This window comes from Semicossyphus pulcher, unplaced genomic scaffold, assembly GCF_022749685.1.
Source record: "Semicossyphus pulcher isolate SPU_LCO1_2020_fin unplaced genomic scaffold, fSemPul1.0.p SCAF_14, whole genome shotgun sequence".
Classification (NCBI taxonomy): Eukaryota; Metazoa; Chordata; class Actinopteri; order Labriformes; family Labridae; genus Semicossyphus; species Semicossyphus pulcher.
In genome coordinates, this window is record NW_027211648.1 from 10,665,320 (window position 1) to 10,684,281 (window position 18,962).

Sequence of the window (18,962 nt, forward strand, 5' to 3'; positions counted from 1 at the left end):
CCCGAGGTAGTCTCATACCCACTCATCCTCACTCTCGGATTGATTGACTGTTTCTCCAAACTGTGAAAACATCCATCGGTGGGCACAACAGCTGCTCTATATGAATCGCTGAACAAATCAGACATGTGGGCGGCGATTTAGAGTTCTGCAGGCTATCCAATCTGCAGACACGGAGCCTCGACTTCCTCCTCTGCAGATCTACTTTACACTGCTGTCTGTCTGGTTTCTGTGGAGCCACACACCACGTTATTAGGGCTAGCGTGTAGTCCAGCTTTGTGTCAGACATCACACACATGTAATATCAGGTATAATATCACCAAAAATACAAAAAAGCACCTGCAGGCTTAATAGAAGCTCCTGAGATGTCTTGAGAACAGCTACAGTGTAACAACTTCCTGTTTTTCCATTTAATATTCAACATGTGATGTTTTACATGTTTCACACCCCTTTATTTACTGTAATTTCAACACCTAACTCTAAGATATCAATTGCAGACCCATAAACAGGGTGCAAACATGTACTTTAATACCTAAATTGAAGTTCTAATTAATGCAGTGGTGGTTGTTTATATCAGGACTGTGAGGATGTGACGCCAGCCCAGTGACCGTCATCACCGCTATGTTCTTTTTTAATATCATAGACCCAGTGATGTTGCTCGGTACGTCTACGTGTCTGACGCATTAAAATCTAAATGCAGTAAACTCAGGGAAGCACCTCATATTTCCGTACAGAACGGTAGATTTTGAACAACAAAGTCGTTTTAAAACTGCAGTAATCAGAAAAAGACACCTGGCTGTCGGAGCACCGACTTTTCAACCCTCTGCGCATCTAATCAGCGCAGACGAGCCGTGTGCAGTCTCGCGACATGTTAGTTTAGCCGCTACAACAACAAGCAGCCAGTCACCATGGATTTCATTTCAAGAGCTTAGTAGTGGTTAATAAACTCGCGTTTCCACCTCTCACGTTGTGTTCACTCATGTCGATGATGTTTTACCGTCTGGGGGACACGCTGTAGTTAAATAAACAAATCATACTCCGGCAGCGGGCTGGGGCTGCGATTAACCGCCAAACCGCAAGGGGGCGTTAGTGTTACATGGCGGTTAGAACAATCCACTAGCCTTATCATGAATCTTATGATTATTTAATGTTTTATCATTCTGTCGAATATTTTCTTGATTAACTATTTAACTGTAGAGAGAACCAAGAACAAAACGATGTCATTAAAAGGCTAATTTTACTCAACCAACAGTCCAAAACTTAAAGTTCTTCGGGTTTTTTTTGCTTTTTAAAAAGAGAGGTCGCAAATTGATGCATTTAAGGACCTGGAAAAGGGAGTTTTAAGGGAGTTTATGCTTTAAGAATGACAAACTGCCCATTATGAAGATTTATTTAATGTCAATAGACTTTTAGTATTAAAAACATCTGACTAGACAAATGGGAATGATGATACAAGAGTGTTAACCTGTTGAACAAAGATAGGATATACAATTATTCCTCACATTAATCACATTACAGTAGATACACACGATTAATTCCCTGCATTCACGACAAATCCTCTCTTCTTCTGACTTTACACTGATCCAGAACTGCTTCCAGGTGCATGTTTAAAGGTGTGAAACATCTCGGGTGATAGATTGTTGAGGCCATGATTGAACCTCCTTTAGCGTGATTTCCTCCTTCTTTTTACTCTTAGGCTGATGGAGCTCAGTTCCAATTTTAGAGGTGGGAAAGAGCCGTGTTGTTCACTGGATCTAGTTTCAACAAACATCCGTGCACTATTAATAAATCCTAGCCACTGTACGCAGTGGGATGCTGTTGGCGTCACTGCGTTTGTGCGTGCGTAAATCACTGGATGAGCCATAACCTTGTGTTTAAACAAGACTTCAGAAGACTTTTCACACTCTCCCGAGAGAGAGAGGAAAACAGACTTTGTATCTCTTGAGTGCTGCAGCCACAAACCACCTCGAGTGTTTCTTGTTGTTGCTCCCCTCCTTTGAAAACAATCCTTATTTTGTGTGCACTCTTTACCTAAAATGGCAACCTAAGCGTGTGACGTTTGAGCCCTAACCTTCATCCCCCCGCTTTCTAACCTTTTTAACAACACTATATAAAACTCAACCGTTGCAGCCAAACGACTTAAACTTCACCATTCTTCAGTTTGCGGTGGACCTGCCAGGATGTTTCTGAAGGTCTGCGGTTTGAGATTTAACAAAAACAACTTTCAGATTGTAATCAGGCGCATGCACAGAAGAATAAGTGATAGTTTGAAGGAAGAGTGGTGGCAGAAAGGGAAAAGATTTAAACAGAAGGGGAAGAGAGGTTAAAGAGAGAAGGTGGAGGTTGTAGACGTGGTGATTTGTGACCCACAGGAAACAGGCGAAGGGCTCATTTTCCCCGAGCTCTGAGAGACCACAACAGGCCCAGGCGCTCGCTCCCTCACCGTGTTTCCGCTTGATAACGCTCAGGAAGCTCGCACACAATCATGCTTCTCACTTGTGCACTAGAACTAGGGCTGCATGATTATGGGCAAAATGATAACCACGATTATTTCAACCAATATTGAGATTACGATTATTAATCAAAATGACTTATTAAATTTAGGCATATTTTTTAAATGACTTTCACATTTAAATAAACAGAGCAACTCTTTCAGTTCCCTTTTGTGCTTCAGTCCTGCTCATGCACAAATGAGCATCAAACTAAGACTGAACTGGAGTCTTTACCTGAATTTAGTGCATCTTTGCATTGGTGCATCATTGGTAATTACAGTCTGTCTTTGGGAGTTGGGTGGATAAGGTGTCGCGCTGTACAGTGCTGCTGTTATGAATGTCTGATATAACGCTGGACAAGAACAGGGAGCAGTAACGTTATTCCTCATGGCCTTCATTCACTCATCATGCTGCACTTTGTGCTGTTTTTTCAGGTGATTGGACAGTTAAATTGTGTTGCTGTGCGGCGCAGAAACAGGTTTCATGCACTCTTTGCATATTATTTTTTGCTTGCTTAACATCACTCGCCCTGAACCGGAAATTCCCTCCAAACAACCGATGACGAGCCGTTTTTTGGGACAGGTGTTCCGGTTTAACGAGTGATTTGCTCTCTTCCTGTTTCAGCGCAACAACATGCATTGTCAAAGCGCCACTGAGCGTTAAGCCCCTTTCCCACTGATCCAAAATCCGCCAACATCTGGCTTTTTTGCTTAGTGGGAAAGGCTTCAATCATTGAGACTGGGTAAAATGAATCTGCAGCTGACCCGAGTAATTATCGCCTCGGCTCCGATTGGCATTGATGGGAACACAAAACCCGTGACGACACGCTAATCTCCGCCCTCTTTCTGGCGCGATGCAATGCGTTGGTAACTTCGGCGACTCCATGTCATCTCAGCTACAAATTCCGCCCATCTTCCTCATTCTTCCAAATTTGTCGGCGCCGAGTTTCATAAACAGACTGAATGAGTAATAGATACAATAAAGACCTAACCACCGTCACATCTTCACTGTTTACTAACCCTGTTTCCGGCGCATTTGTGACGCCAGACTGTGACACAGCAGAAAAGAGACCGACAGGAGTATACTTCACTGGCAATGGGAAAAGAGACAATCAGCATTGATTAGCGGGTCTTCCCATGTCTGAAAAACCTGCGTCAATGCACTTATTTTGGTAGGAAAGGGGATAATGTAGCCTACATGACACGTTTGGAGAAGCGATTCTTCAAAGACTAACAGATAAGTATATTTTGAGCTCATAATAGAAAACAACAAAGAGGCTTTCACGGGGGCAGCTAGTATTCTCTTCCTATTTTAGACAGCTGCTGTGACCACGACAACCACAGGCACATGACTGAAAGTAACCAGTTAGCACGGTGACTCGCTGAACCCAAACACTGGTCTCTGTTGTTTACTCTTCCACTCAAAACTGCGCATGCAAGGTAGGCGCACATGACATGACATGCCATTAGGAGGCATTTGATTCGATATGCAGCTTTTCTATGGGCGGAGCACGCATTTCAACCGTCAATATCGGCGTCAATCAATCATTTAATCGCGGAAAGCCGAAATCGTGATGGGATTAATATTCGATTAATTGTGTAGCCCTTACTGGAACTCAACTAAAGTCTTATTTTTGGGGTTGAAGCTGATTTTTACTCTGTTATCCTTTAAGTTTAACCACTGTCGCACAAAAATTTCCTTCAGTAACTGTTCTTTTGGCGTGGTGGGGAAGTGTCTCATTCCCGCTTATTACAGCACTTTAAAACACACATAAGTGCACAAATGATGGTGAGATGGGTTAACAAGTCCCCTGAAATTGTGAGCGAGCGTTTGACAGCCTGACGTGTTTCCCTTTCTCCCGCCCGCTTTTCTCCTCTCAGTGATGTAGACTTTATTCTGCACTTACAGCCTCAGTTTTGAAATCAGTTACAACGATAAGGATGAAAAAAGGAGGGAAAGTGAGAGATAAAAGACAAAAAATGTGTCCTTGTGCAGTCTGAATCCCACTGTGGGTCAGACAATAGCTTCATCACACCTCTTCCTGCCAAACACTCGCGTTTTTATCAGCCATGGGATGAATCGGGACGATTAGCGAACACGTTTGACACCTGATAAATGAGTGTGTGTTTTTGGCGTATCCTTCCATTTTGTTGCAGATAACAAAAAAAAAGACATAGAGGAGGAAATTGTGTTGAACATGTATCACAAACAGTGTGAGAGAGCTGACTGCAAAATCCTGCCCTCAGCCAGAGGAGGAGAATCACGTCGGTGAGAGATTGAACGCCGCGCATTAGCTTTGAAGTTAATTTGACAAGTGCGAGAAAGCTTCGACGACGAGCGGTATCACCTGTGAAAAACATATCTGCTGTCGCCTCAGAGGCAGGAAGAGAGTGTGTGTGTTGAAGGGAGTGGACTTGCTGCTTGGTGAGTGTGTGTGTGTAGAAACATCATTACCCAGGGATCTGAGTACACGGCTAGACATCATTAGGCTTTAAGGCGAGAAAGTCTCCACGGCACCGGTTCTGCAGTTTGCCTGACCCAGCAGACACGACAGGCAGGCACGCCGTTTAAGATCATTTATTTGGGTTTTGCATGTATGCTCGTGTGTGTTTCTGTGTGCTTGTGTGTTGCTGTGTGTGTTTACGTGCATGTTATTTATTTATTTAGCCTGGTAATATGCCTGAGCCTTCATTATAGCCGGAGCCATAACTTTGATAAATCACTTGGGCTCGGGGCCCTCACTGCTTTCACAGTATTAGAAAACTAATTGAAATTCTCTTCCGCCCCCTCCTCCTCTTCCTCTTCCTCTCCTTCTTTCTCTCTCTCTGTTTTTCACCCTCTCCTCTCCGTCTCTGGTGCCGGGGCCAAAACAGCGCTGTGTTTTTTTTCAGCAGAATAGAAGCCAAAAGGGGGAAAATGTCATCACTGATTTAATAGGCGTAGTCTCACTCTGAAACACACACACACACACAAACACACACTGCACTCTGGGGAGTGTTAGGAATCCTGATAATGTCATCATAGGAATCTCCATAATGTACGCGGGTCTCCTGCAGGCTCCAGTTTGACTGCTCCCCTCCTCTCCTCTGCTTCTGATTAGATCCAGGATGAGATTTTGGGTTTAGGTTGATGGGATTTACAGTTTAGATACTTGTTTCTATGGCCGTGATCCCCTCACCCCATAATGCCCCAGGATTGAGGGTCTGTTTGGTTGGTTGCCTGGGATCTCCCAGCTGCCACTGGATTTAGGGTTTAGTCGTCTCATTGTCCGTGATCCCCCTGCTGCTTCCAGATTTGATTCATTTGCAGGATCTCTCGGCGCTGCAGATAAACTCAGGGTGTGGTTGTTTTGTTGCGCAGGATCTCCCTGATGAAATTTGTTTGATTTATTGTGATCTGTTTCCTGGATTTAGACTTTTGTCGCTTTATTGTTCAGAACCATCTCCCAGCTGTTGCTAGATTTAGGATTTGGTTGTTTTTGTCGTCCAGCGTCTCCCTGGTGCAGCTGGATTTGGGAGGGTTTTTAGTCACTTCTTTTTTTAATATCCACACGCTGCTTCTGTGACACTTGGGGCTTTGTGTCCACCCGGCGGCCCGTCCTCTCTCGCCGGGTGAAGCTTTGTAGTGTGAAGCCAAAAGATTTAGCGATGGAAGCAGAGAGAAGCCTGTGTGTGTGTGTTTATGTGAGGCGGTGATTTCGTGGAGTCCTGTCAGCACACAAAATTCTCTCTGCAAACATTCCTCGGACGTGATGCAAGCCCAGGGGAGGAGGGCGCCGGGTGTGTTTTTTTCAACCGCCGGCGTGTGTTTGTTGCCCAGACAAATCCATACCATCGCTCCCAGATACACTGCAGGCACATACACACAGAGGCATTGCATGTGTGTGCGGCTAATGAGGATGTGTTGATTGATTAGACTGCAGTAATTAGCTGGAGTGTGAAGGCCTGGAAAGGTCTCCGCTCGGGTGGGAGTGTCCCCTCCGGAGAGATGCTGAACTGTGCTATGCACCATTACGCTACACACCACAGAAACAGTCCCATCCAGATCTCAGATGCCGGATGAGTCATCTCTCGCAGGCAGACTTTGGTGCGAGAGCGAGGCGAGAGAAGGGTTGTTTGTGTGTGCGTGTGTCGGAGTCTGAGACATAAGGATGTTTGCAGCAGGGAGATGTGTGTTGCAGAGTGAGATGTGCTTGTGCCAGCAGTTTCCTTTCCTGCACAGTGTGGTCTGAACGCTGACCCGATCATCCGCCTGACAAAACAACTCCTTCCCTTCCCTCCTCTTCTTTTTGCTCAGTTGTAGTTTGACTTCCTGTCTGCAGCCCATATTTCCTCTGTGCATGATGCAGCTGCTTCTATTAAATGCAAATAATAAGGAATAAGTGTGGCAGCAACCTCCATCTGTAGCCCTCCTGCTGCTGAGTCCTATAGATGTGGGCTGAAAAGCTGCAGGAAAGTGTTGTAAACAGTGCCACCACATGGGTAGCAGGGGAACTACACCCAGAGGAAAACAATTAACTGCTTCTGCAGCCTTAATCTATATTGTTTTTATTCAAACGCTTCAGCTGCATCAAAGACAACTTTCAGTTTGTTCATGTACATCTTCCTTCTCGTCCACAGGAAGTTCTACTACATCACTCTGCTGAGGGACCCGGTGTCTCGATACCTCAGCGAGTGGCGGCACGTGCAGCGCGGAGCCACGTGGAAAACCTCCCTGCACATGTGTGATGGACGGACCCCGACGCCCGAGGAGCTGCCCTCCTGCTACGAGGGGTCCGACTGGTCGGGGTGCACCCTGCAGCAGTTCATGGACTGTCCCTACAACCTGGCCAACAACAGACAGGTACTGAGATCTAACTGAATACATGATGAAGCCCAGCACTGCCACTCCAAACTCCTGTCAGCAAACTCCTATCCGCATATCCAGCCGACTACTTTATCAGTGTTTCAAGTCAGGTTACCTTAGTTTTTAACTATATAATTAAACCAGTAGATGCAGATGGACTTGTTTCCCATTGCCAGTGAAGTATACTCCTGTTGGTCTCTTTTCTGCTGCGTCACCGACGATGTTCGAGCGCTGCTCGGGCAGAGACGGGCTGAATTTGTAGCTGAGATGACAAGGAGTCGCAGAAGTTACAGACGGAGCATAGCACTGCGCCAGAGAGGGGCGGAGATTAGCGTGTCGACACGGGTTTTGTGTTCTCATCGATGCCGATCGGAGCCGAGGCGATAATTACCTGATTGTAACCTTTCCCACTAAACAGAAAAGCTGGTGTTTGTGGTGTTTTTGGCCAGTGGGAAAGCGGCTTATGTGTGCCCTGTGATTGACAGGTCATCAGTCCCGGGTGTACCCCGCCTCTTACCCAATGACAGCTTGCGTAGGCTCCAGCCAGACCTCTGAGGATATTTTGGCTATTTATAAAAACCTCATGAGCAATGAACACTGAAGGAACCTTACCTAAAGCAAGCTGAGCTCCTACAAATAACTGGAAACCTTTTTCTTCTCAGTGTTTTAATTACCAGATCGATTTGTTTTGAAGAGGAGGAGACCCCTGCAGACAATTCAGCTCCCTCTAAATACTTGTGCAAGATAAACTAGGTTTGTTTAGAGATTAATTTCTGCTTACCATGATGTCTCTGCCTGACTTCCCCGAATACAAAACATGTAAAAACGCACACTTAAAGGTTTTAAAGATGTGATATGCTGCAGGCTTGTCATACTGAGTGGAAACAGTCGTCTTAACTGAAGGATTTAAAAGGATGCTACAGATTTGGAAGCTGCCCAAAGACCTTCAGCCATTCAAATTAGCGTTTAGGCTTCTCTTGTCCGTTTGTGCAAAGATTTAAAAGAGCAGCTGTTGATGCTGAGTTTTATGAGCGCTGCCTGGCTAACCTGCATATCTGCACCTGACCACACTTATGTCATGAATCCAAGCCGACCGGAAAATACGAATACAGACTCAAGAAACCGAATAAACAGCAGATAGATAAAGATTTGTTAAAATGATGTGAAAGAGACGCACACACAAAACTCTCATGTATCAAGTTTAACTTTAAAGACTTGAAAGAGTTGAAGGATAAATTTTGTCTTTTAATTTGATTTCTTACATTCAGGCTCCAAAAACCTGGTGTAAGAGGAGTAGCACACTTTCTCTCTCACTCACACACACACACGTCTGCACGCTCAGAAGTTCGCCTGCTGGCCATAAACACCTCAAATTCACACCTTCTTTTCTCATGCTATCTCAGTCTCCCACCTAAACGTGTCGGCCAGCTTATCTCATCTGAGCCTCAGGCTGTTATTACTCCTGGTCCCATGACTTAGAAATGCAACACACACACACACACACCGACACAGACACAGACACACTTGAGGCATGCTTTGAGACCAGCAGGATGAGATGAATCCAGATCAGTATGCAGCGCCTGTTCCTGGACTGTAAGAACAGCTCCAAAGAGCACTCAGTGATGAAGTGATCTCTTGTTATTGAACAGATCCATCACCATCAAAGCTCCTTTAGTTTATTAAGTATGATGCCTGATCAGAGAACTGAAGGGAAAGGGGTGGATGAGACAGAGATGTCAGATGTTAGTTTACATAATGTAGAGTACACGATTACAGGACCTCTGGATCAGGGCTGCACCTTACGCTAAGCATTCCTTTCATAACCAGTTAATCTTTTTTTGATGAAATGATTGAAAGCCTCTATATTTCTGTAACGTCCCCGACTTCCTCTCTGCTCCGTCTACAGGTTCGTATGTTAGCGGACCTGAGCCTCGTCGGCTGCTACAACATGTCGACGGTTCCAGAGAAGAAGAGGGCCCAGCTCCTCCTGGAGTCGGCCAAGAAGAACCTCCGAGACATGGCCTTCTTCGGTCTGACCGAGTACCAGAGGAAAACCCAGTTCCTGTTTGAGCGGACCTTCAGGTTGCGCTTCATCAGGCCTTTCATGCAGTACAACAGCACGCGGGCTGCAGGGGTGGACCTGGACAACGCTACGGTTAGTGCTTGTCAATTTAGTGGCGTAGGCAGACAGCAAACATCTAACAGTCAGTGTTTGAATGTAACCAGGTATTAAGTACAATTTGAGGTACTTTTCTATTTTATGCTTCTTTATACTTCTTTTCCACTAAATTTCAGAGGAAAGTATTTAATTCAGTTATTACCAGATGCTTAAGTAGTAAATAGGTACTAGTTAGAGTACATAATTAGCTATTGAATTATATAAATACAACACATCTTTAAACATTAACATTTTAGGCAATGCATTATATACTGGTAAATAGGACGAAAAAAAAAGTGTCTTATACACCGAATTATCAAAAGTATTTTTGTGATATTAATTGTGCTTAAGTATTGAAAGTAATAGCACAGGTAAATGATGAAAACAACAGAATTTCTAGAATTAGCTGTTAGTAGCTGCTTCCAATGCCGTCGCTGTCTCTGCCTCCATCATGCATCCAGTATCAGTGTCGAGTGGTACTCTACTCAGGGAGTCGCCACTCGCTTGAATCTGACATGCCTGGACTTGACTTGACTTGAAAGGTGAAATTGCTTCTTGTGCTTTTTCTTCTTCTTCTTTTTCTGCTTCTGTTTCTTCTTCTGCTTTTTCTTCTTCTTCTTCTTCTGCTGCTTCGTCTGCTTCTTCTTCTTCTTGCTTTTCTTCTTCTGCATCTTCTTCTGCTTTTGCTTCTTCTTCTGCTTCGTCTGCTTCTTCTTCTTCCTGTTTTTCTCCTTCTACATCTTCTTGTTTTTCTTCTTCTGCATCTTCTTCTTCTGCATCTTCATCTTCTGCTTTTGCTTCTTCTTCTTTGAAGTTGTTATGTCAGTTGGCATCCAGGCTGTTGCATTACTGCCACCCTCAGTTTTTAACCTCTCAGCATAAAAAAAAAAAAAATCAAAATCATAGACCACCAAATTTCTCCAGATTTAATTTTGAGTGACAAAGATTCTTTGGGGAAACTTATCGGAGTAAAAGAACATATTTTACTTCGAAAATGTAGTGCAAGAGTAACAGTGGAAGTTGACAGAAATAAAAGAACTAAAGTAGAGTACAGAAACTCCCAGAAAATAATGAAGAACTGTAACAAAGCACTATTACATCGTTACTATTACACCACTGTAAATAGGAGTGTATTAGTCACAGGGGGAATTTATCAGTAAACGTTTGCTGATAAAAGTGTTCACAGAAGTTTTATCAAAGTAGGATTTTTACTTGTTATGGAATCCTTAAACATACTTTTCATACTTTTACTGCATTAAAGACGGTAGAAAGGGCGGTCTTTCTGCACTAAAAAAGTGGACTAAAAATAAGACCTGATGTTTGTATTTTCTTTCAGAAGGATAAAGAGTAAATATGTCTTATTAAGCCCGATATACTTTTTCTTTTGACCAACTTCTCTCTGAGGAAACAGACGTGGCAGCCGCAACACGTTCAGTCACACACGGCAAAATAAAACAAATCTTTTAAAGAGAAGTGCAAAATAATCTGAAAGAAGTGGAAAAATACAGGAAAGAGAGGGAAGCCGAGCGTAAACACAGCGGTCTATTATTGCTGTGAAATGAGTTGGGATGACTGTCGCTGTTAAAAAACAGCAGCTTCAAACACGTTCTTCACACTTTGATTGGTCCAGTGTGGGAGTTCTGAGGCTCAATTTTCCCAGGGAAAGAAATCTCCTCCAGTACACAGCAGACTGGTGATTTATACATCAAAACCAGTCGGCAGGGGAGAAAATAAAATATGCCCTGCTGACAGAGGCTGGGGAAAGTTTGGCCGATGGTTATTATGACACAAAAAGAGAAAATATCACGTTTTAAAGGTTCGGCGGAGGGAGGGAGGGAGGGAGGCGTGTGTTGCATCTCGAGTAAAAATTAGTTTTTAAATTGAGCTTTCAAATTAAACACAACCAAAGGCACATCGTGACCTCATTCAATTACTTTTAAAACATCAAATAACGACAGCAGGAGATGAGAGGAATATTTACTTTCACTCTCCTGCAAAGCTGTGAAAGCTCGATCGTGGTGTCAGCGTCTCAGTTTGTCAGTGTGATTGAAAATAGTTCCTAAATTATAAGACGACTCCTCTCTGATTCTTAAAGTCTTTGTGTTGACGACTTGAGCTTGGCGCTCTGTGCCGGGCTCCCCCCGTGCTGCCGATCAAACGTTATCTAATTTCCTACCACTGATGTGGCACACTCTCTTCCCTCTGTTGTCGCCAACACTGCCCACAAATTATATCCAGCAAGCCATCGCGCATTTCAAAGGCATCCTCTTAATTAAACACATTTCCCCCTCCATGTTAAATTCACACACAGCAGATGATACACGCCAGTACAGCCAGCTGCATCGCACAACCGAACATCAAACGCGTTTCTCTTATCTTGCTCCACATACTGCCAGCTCGCTTTTTTTCTTTGTTCCCTCGCCATGTAGAAGTCCTTTTTAAAGCTTTTGTGCTAATGTCATGTAATGGAGTTTCCTGCGTCCTGTTTAATGGTTCCAGGTGGCAAATGGTTCCTGCTCTCAGGGTAGAGGCGCCTAAGGTCACATTCAGATCTACTTTGGCACTCTGTGGAACAGTGTAGCCCCTTCTTTTTTAGGACTCAACAGTCCAGGGGATTCCCTGAGAGGCTGCTTGGGAGCCTTTTCAATTGCACCACCAACAGACAAGCTGGGATGGCGTTAGCAGGCCTGCGCTAGTATAGCAACAACAGACGACCACAACAAGATAGAGGACGCCATGGCCAGAGCTGTGTTTGTTCTATTTTGTGGTTTTTTTTTTGCCTTTCCTAAGAGAGAAAGGACAGTGGTTAGTGTTTGGAACAGAGGAATATAGAGTGGGGATGACATGTGGCTAAGGGCCGAGGGTGGGAGTTGAACCTGGGGCAGCCGCATCGAGGACTCTGGCTTCTGTTGATAGGACGCCCGATCTAACCGCTGAGCTAAACTGGCGCCCCTATTTCTTGGGTGTTAATGAAAAAGTTTAAAGGAGAAGAATGAATCTAAAGAAAGAACTATCATCCTTACATTACACTGCTGTAAGTTTCTCTCGTGCTGGGAGTGTACATACTCTCAAGTAGCAGCCAAAATAAGCCCCTCTAAATAGTGTCAAGACAAACACAACCCTGGGAAAAGGTACACCAGCTCTCGTCCGGGGCTTCCAGGACTCGCTGCTCGCGCATATGAATCCTCGCTCACACGACACATGAACAAAAGATAATATAGTTCCCGCCTGATAACTTCCCAGAGCTGTAAATCCCACTCTCTGCAGTGTTTTGTAGACTAAAGAGCCTTCAAACTGTTCTGTGACTCAAACTGGACGTCTTTGACCGAATGTCATTATTTCTCAGTGGTACCTAAAGCAACACGTCCCTTCCAGCGCAGCCCCTGCAGTTTTAAAGCAGAGCTGTTTACAGTGTGGGCCCCCTGTAATGGTACAGTGCTAAACTTCCATGATTGGTCCATGCTGTTCAGCATTTAACACGGAGGTCGGCCCTGCACATGGATCTGCATGTAACTGACTGACTGACTGAGTGAGTGAGTGACGGTACTTTCACAGCCGTAGAGAGTTGTCCGCTCTCCTCACCTACGTCCGCAGTGTGCACCTGCTTTCAAACACGTTGTCTTCTTAAGGTAGACTGACCTGATGCGGTCAGCCACATACTAGGTTTTGACCTAGTCTTGTTTTCTGTCATGGAGAGTCCCTTATTTAATCATCTCACATATCGAAGTTACGCCACAATTAATACAAAGAAGAACATGAAAATTCTGTATCGCAAGCAGCTGTTTAGTCTTGATCTGCCATTGCCCCTGGAGTTCAGTTTCTAAGCCATAAATCCTGCAGCTATTTGGTCACAAAGTGCTTTAGCTGTGCCTTTGATCTTTTCTCTCCTTTCTTTATGTCTCCTTTTTAATTATTTTCCACCTCTTCTCTTTGCTCTAACACGCCTCCTCTGCTCTCTCCTGGTTAGATCCAGCGCATCGAGGAGCTGAACGAGCTGGACATGGAGCTCTATGACTACGCCCGCGACCTCTTCCAGCAGCGCTACCAGTACACCCGGCAGCAGGAGAGGCGGCAGCAGCGCATCAAGAACCACATGCAGCAGAGCCACCAGGGCCTGGGCCTCGGCGTCAACCTGTGGCCCTCGCACAGCCGGCAGAGCGCCGTGGCCGCGCTGGAGGACGGGGAGGTGGAGAGGGAGGAGCGGGAGGAGGGTGAGGAGGGAGGCAGAACGGAGGAGGCGGGCAGCAGGCTCCCCACTGAGGACTACATGAACCAGATCATCAACCGCTGGTAGCAGCAGAACGAGAACAAACACACAGACATGCATATGTAATGTGAAACACACACACACACACACACACACACGTACATACACACACATTCAGAGAGTGAGGCCTGCATCAAAGACCCAACTGACTGACAAGCAGACTTTACTCAGTATTGGGCTGCAGGGATGAGAGTCCAAGTGGTCGCTATGGAAACCTGGGCATGGTCGATTGCATCAGCTCACATTATCGAGGTTTGCCCGGTTGTTATTAGCACCCGCTTGCCCTTCCCCCCCCTCCTCCTCCTCTCTGAGTTTCTCCGTCTCTCCGATCATCTTTACCGACTGAGCAGAGGAGAGAGATTTTCAAGAGTTGCTGAGTATGTCGCCCCATTTCCCCCCGCCTCCTCTCCTCCTCCTCCTGTATTCCTTTTGTTCTCTGTGGCCTAATATGGAGCATGAGAAAATAAAATAAAGTCTGTGAATTCCCACTAATCTTTGCTAAAGGACCAGTCTACTTCCTGGATGCTCCACTGTCAAAGGAACTGGGAAAGCTATAACGCCCGAGCTGAACAAAGAAAAGCGCAGACTGAACCTGAATGAACGAAAGAAGTGAAGAAAAGTGGGACTGAATTCTGTAATAAAGCTTTCTGCTTAAAAAAAAATCAGCCATTTCACCCATGGACACATCGGTCATGAGAAAGTGACATCCTCATTTCATGATTTAATTTTCCTTTTGTGTTTGTGCTTTTTTGAAAGCAGAATTGTAATAACACTGAGACCAATATTGCTGCCTAAAAGAAAGTGATTCCTTTTTATTTCTTTATTTGTATTGCTTTTATAAGTCAAAGCTGACGGATGGGATTGACGTACAATGGACCATAGCCATTACTGAAGCCTTGCATCTTGAGGGGGGCGGGTGAGAGTGGCCTGTTTCTCTGTTAAAGGTTCCCAAAGCTCCTGTCGCTTAACAAGTTCATTATTCCTCCTTTTTCTCTCGCTCAGTCCTGCAGAGAAAAACAGCCAATTAGAGCACAGCGTCATCACATAGGTGTGAAGAAATCAAAGGCAGGGAGAGGAGCGAGTGAGTGCGCTGCAGGTTGTTGCCAGGAGCCGTGCGGCGTGTGTGAGCGGCGAGCACTTTGGAAACCTTAACTCAGACAGGCGCTTGATGGGAGTCGTGGGGAACTACAGGTCACCACGGCAGTGCCGGTCCTTAATGCAGTGGGAGGTATTTCAAATTTTTTATTTTTTTTGTCATTGTTATATTTTTAACCAAGAGCGTGGCGGTCTCTCTCTAACAAGCCTCCCTCCCTCCTGCTCTAAGCGCCCACGCTGCAGCGGTGACCTGCCGTTCGTTAACGCGAGCGACCCTGAAGAACGCACGGGGCGAGGTAGCAGTGCCTCTATGTACTGGGATCATAGCTAACGTAATTATTGCCAGTTATTACATATACTACGGTAATTTCTCTGACTACTCGTGTGTCTGCGTGGATGAGCGTGTGTGTAAATAGTATGTACAGTATGCCTTTGATTGGCGTATGTGTATGCCTTTGTAAATAGTGTGCGTGACTGAGAGAGAGGATTTTGTGAATGACTGGTTCCATGACCAATTTTGTCGCCATTTTTTTTTGGCGGTAGAGGGGCGGGGCAACAGAGTCCCTCCGACAGCGTGTCACAGCGATGTGACCTCACAGTGATGCAAGCTAATACTTCTCCCCTCTGCCCTTTCCTTTACCTTCTTCTCTCCCCCATTTTCTTGTCTCCTTCCCATGAACATATGATGACTGTATCACTATAATTATCCCAAACGCTCATTTATGTTGTTAGAAAGTCGCCCTGTGACATGTCTTTACCCTGAAGTAGTGTTGGGTTGCATCGAATCCTGAGCATGTGGTTCGCGCGTTTTGTTACGAAAAGTCACTACATTTGGTTGAACCAATGACTGTATATAAAGATGGACGACATGTCTCCACCTCCTCTCACAAAAGTGAAGCCAAAATACTGTCGGAAGCGGGCACTGCCATCTTGGGCATTTCGAGTTTTATCGTACCGCCTCTTCCGCTAACATATTTAACTTACAGAAAAGTGGGCAAACCCTCAGACCCGTCAGCTCAATCAACAGCAGAGTGGCTTTCTTGTGTTGGTCTGAAGCAGACTTTCAGATATGGAAACTTCAATGACTGTAGTGATTGTTTTAGTTACGTCTCCTCTTCCTAATTGGGAACAGATCGGCTGCAGGAGCCGTATTGGTCAGAGCTGTCAATCATTCTTTTTACAGCATCAAATAACTCATTAAAACTAAACTTGTCAGATGAATGAACACTTGGGCGTGAATCAGCATAATAAGAACTAACTATAATGACAGAAACCATGTTTGAGAAACATTTATTTGACCTGTATTTAGATTTTATAGTTTGACTCATGTCCCATCTGTTAACATGGAGGAGGCGGGCTTTATGGCCTATACTGCAGCCAGTCAGCAGGGGGCGATAGAGAGGGTTTGGCTTCACTTTTAGGGAGCTCCATCTTTTTATACAGTCTGTGGGTTGAACACAAGCAGATTCTTTAAGCTCTAAATCTCTTTATCTTCTTTTCTATCAGCAAAGAGCGAGAAAACTCTGTCGGTTAAAACCACAAACATCAGCCCGTCATGTTTGATGTGACTGTATATTATTCAGTGATTCATCTCATAGCCTTCCCTACTCAAAACTTAAGGTCACATTTTTTTTCTGGTCACCCAGCAGCTGGTTGCATCTTCAAAGGGAACGTTTGTGACCTCACAGGTCTGGTCAGGGAAGATAAAATGTTAGCCCGGGGCAGGTGTAACATTTAAATCCAACACTTAGAAGATTGTGACGTCTGCTGGAATGACCCGAGCACGACATTCCAGCAAACAGGAAGTCTGTGGATATGTTGGATTTAGATGCTGTTTTCATCCCAGGTAAACATGAAAATAACTTGAGACACAACTTCTGGAAAACAGTGGAAAATATGACCCCAAGCTTTACATAGAGAACGCTATGTTTATGGATCACTCATGCTGAGCTCTTGGATTTTGCAATAAGCGTCTGCACTCGGCCAAAGATGGGTTGTTATGGAAAATGAGGATCACTCCATAACTGCACGTACACGATCGGTTTTACTTCTCTATAGAGAATCATTTAAGAGTTCCAGTATTGGGGCCGGCTGCTTTCAACGCATAAAGTAGGCTGCACCTGTTATTACAGTGTGTCAGATACAGTTAATCATCTCCATGTTATAGGTGCAGGATGTAAACATTAAAAAAACATCAGTGTTCCTGCCAGATCTTTGAGATTAGGCTCATCATAACTAGCGGAAAAATAAGGATTCATTGCAATACAATGTTAAGGAAAGCGAACCCCGCCTGTGTCCGGAGAATGTAGAAGCAGAAAGGGGAAAAAGACATGTCACAGCACGATTCATCCAAACTGAATGTAGACCATGTTTAGTGTCATCCAGGGGGCAGTGGGAGGATGCAAGCATGCTTCCTCGTAATTAAAAAAACAATTTTTTTGCATGCTAACAATTGATTTTAATTACAATCAGAAGGAAGGAGAAACCAACAGTTTATCCGCCCACCAGCCTCCTTGTTGCATTTCCGCTTAATCAGCCTGGATCCTCCCGTGTCTCCCGTTTGATCAGCTCCTCTCAAATCAGGGATGATTCATGAAGGGAAGGAGAGAAGAACAAGGAGGGGGTGATGAAAGGTATTGGGATACATCCAGAGTCAATATGCTGCTTTTTGTGTAGCCTTCAAAGTAACGCGAAAGGATACGGGAAGAGAGATCTCCCTTTTTTTGTTCTGTATTAACTTCCCCGTCATTGTACTCTTGAAACTGGAGGCTTGAAAACACTGCAGCTCCGGGCTTTTTGCCCACAACCTCTTTTTTTTTTTTGTTAAAAGTCAGACTTAGACAGTGTTTGGGCTCCAAACCAACAGAGCTGATCCTCTCCCTTCTGAGTGTTTTCCTATTTCAGCGTCCCAGTTTCAAGTGACCATCAGTCCTCAGACGCGCTCCTCGTACCTGAACAGTGTGTGGAAGAAAAACTCCTTTCACTCCAATGATTCCAGGAAGTGACGCCGTGAAGCTCTATATTTTATGTCTCATCACTATGTATATCTGATGTCTTAACAGCGTTTCCTTTGTGACAATGAAGCAGCCCAGGTGTCGCTAACATCATCCTGTTTTGTTATTTTTTTAAAAGACGTGTGAGAGGGGCTTGTTATATTTTCGGGTGGGGTGGGGCGGGGGGGGGATGGGTTGGTGTGCAGTCTGTCTCTGGCTCCTTCTGTATGCATCATTCTGGGTTTGTTTCTTATGATTGCAAAAATGAATCATCAAGCCACCAATTAAAAATATTTCATTTTTACAGACCTGCCTGTGTCGTGGTTGTCGCTGCATGTCATTTCCCACTTTGTCACTTTATTCTCACACATCCAGGCATTGACAACATCTCCCCCTTCTGACTTTTTCTTTAGATGTAAACCACCTCGAAACGCTGCCACATTTTCATCGACGAAACACTTAGTGTTTTTTTGACAACTTGTGTGGGAGCTTTGCCCTCCAGGTTTCTGCAGATCTATACCTAGAGGACATTTCTACCACTCGCCTACACTGACCGCAAGACCGTGACCCCATAAAGCAGCCTGTCCCCCCTCCAACGACAGCCTCAGCCCTGTCGACAGTGATCTACAGCCTAATTCAATCTGCAGACACTCCTGCATAACACACACACAAATCTGCTTCCTCCTCTGCTGCGGCAGGTAGGCGTTTGGAATCTGCAAGCCGGTATAAATATCATCTCCTGTCCTTGGCTGATCATGCAAAGGAGAGGCCTTTACCCCCCCCGTCTCATCGACGGTCCAGTGAGCTTCACCTTTGACCCCTGGAAGAAGGGCAGAAAATAATTTTGGACAGCGACAGGCGGAGGCAATCTGTTCGAGGGGAGATCAGAGCGAGGAGACGGCACCAACAAGAGCGAGGGTGTAAGAGAGTTGAAGAATCAGAGGCAGCTTTTATGTAAGACAGGAGGGAAGAAGGGATGTGTTTGTGTCCGACGTACAAACAGAGAATGAGAGCAGGAGCCGTGCAGCCTCTCTAGCAGCTGGTTCGTGCTGTAGTGGACTGGACGCAGTCTTTAATCCTCCCCAAAAGCTCCCAGTCGCTGTCATTTCAAGTGC

General features: G+C 45.0%; 1 protein-coding gene across 2 annotated transcripts in view; it reads left to right on the plus strand.

Moving 5' to 3' along the window:
- hs6st1a (heparan sulfate 6-O-sulfotransferase 1a) overlaps positions 1–18,150 on the plus strand; it is a 69,856-nt gene extending 51,706 nt beyond the window's left edge. The window contains exons 2-4 of one of the 2 annotated variants that reach the window (XM_069661447.1): positions 7,109–7,331; positions 9,241–9,489; positions 13,460–18,150. In XM_069661447.1, coding sequence (XP_069517548.1) covers positions 7,109–7,331; positions 9,241–9,489; positions 13,460–13,786 — 799 coding nt within the window. In that variant the 3' untranslated portion in view covers positions 13,787–18,150. Of the gene's footprint in view, positions 1–7,108; positions 7,332–9,240; positions 9,490–10,306; positions 11,007–13,459 lie in introns of those variants that run through there. The other variant, XM_069661448.1, reaches the window with a different exon arrangement.
- Positions 18,151–18,962: the final 812 nt, after the last annotated feature.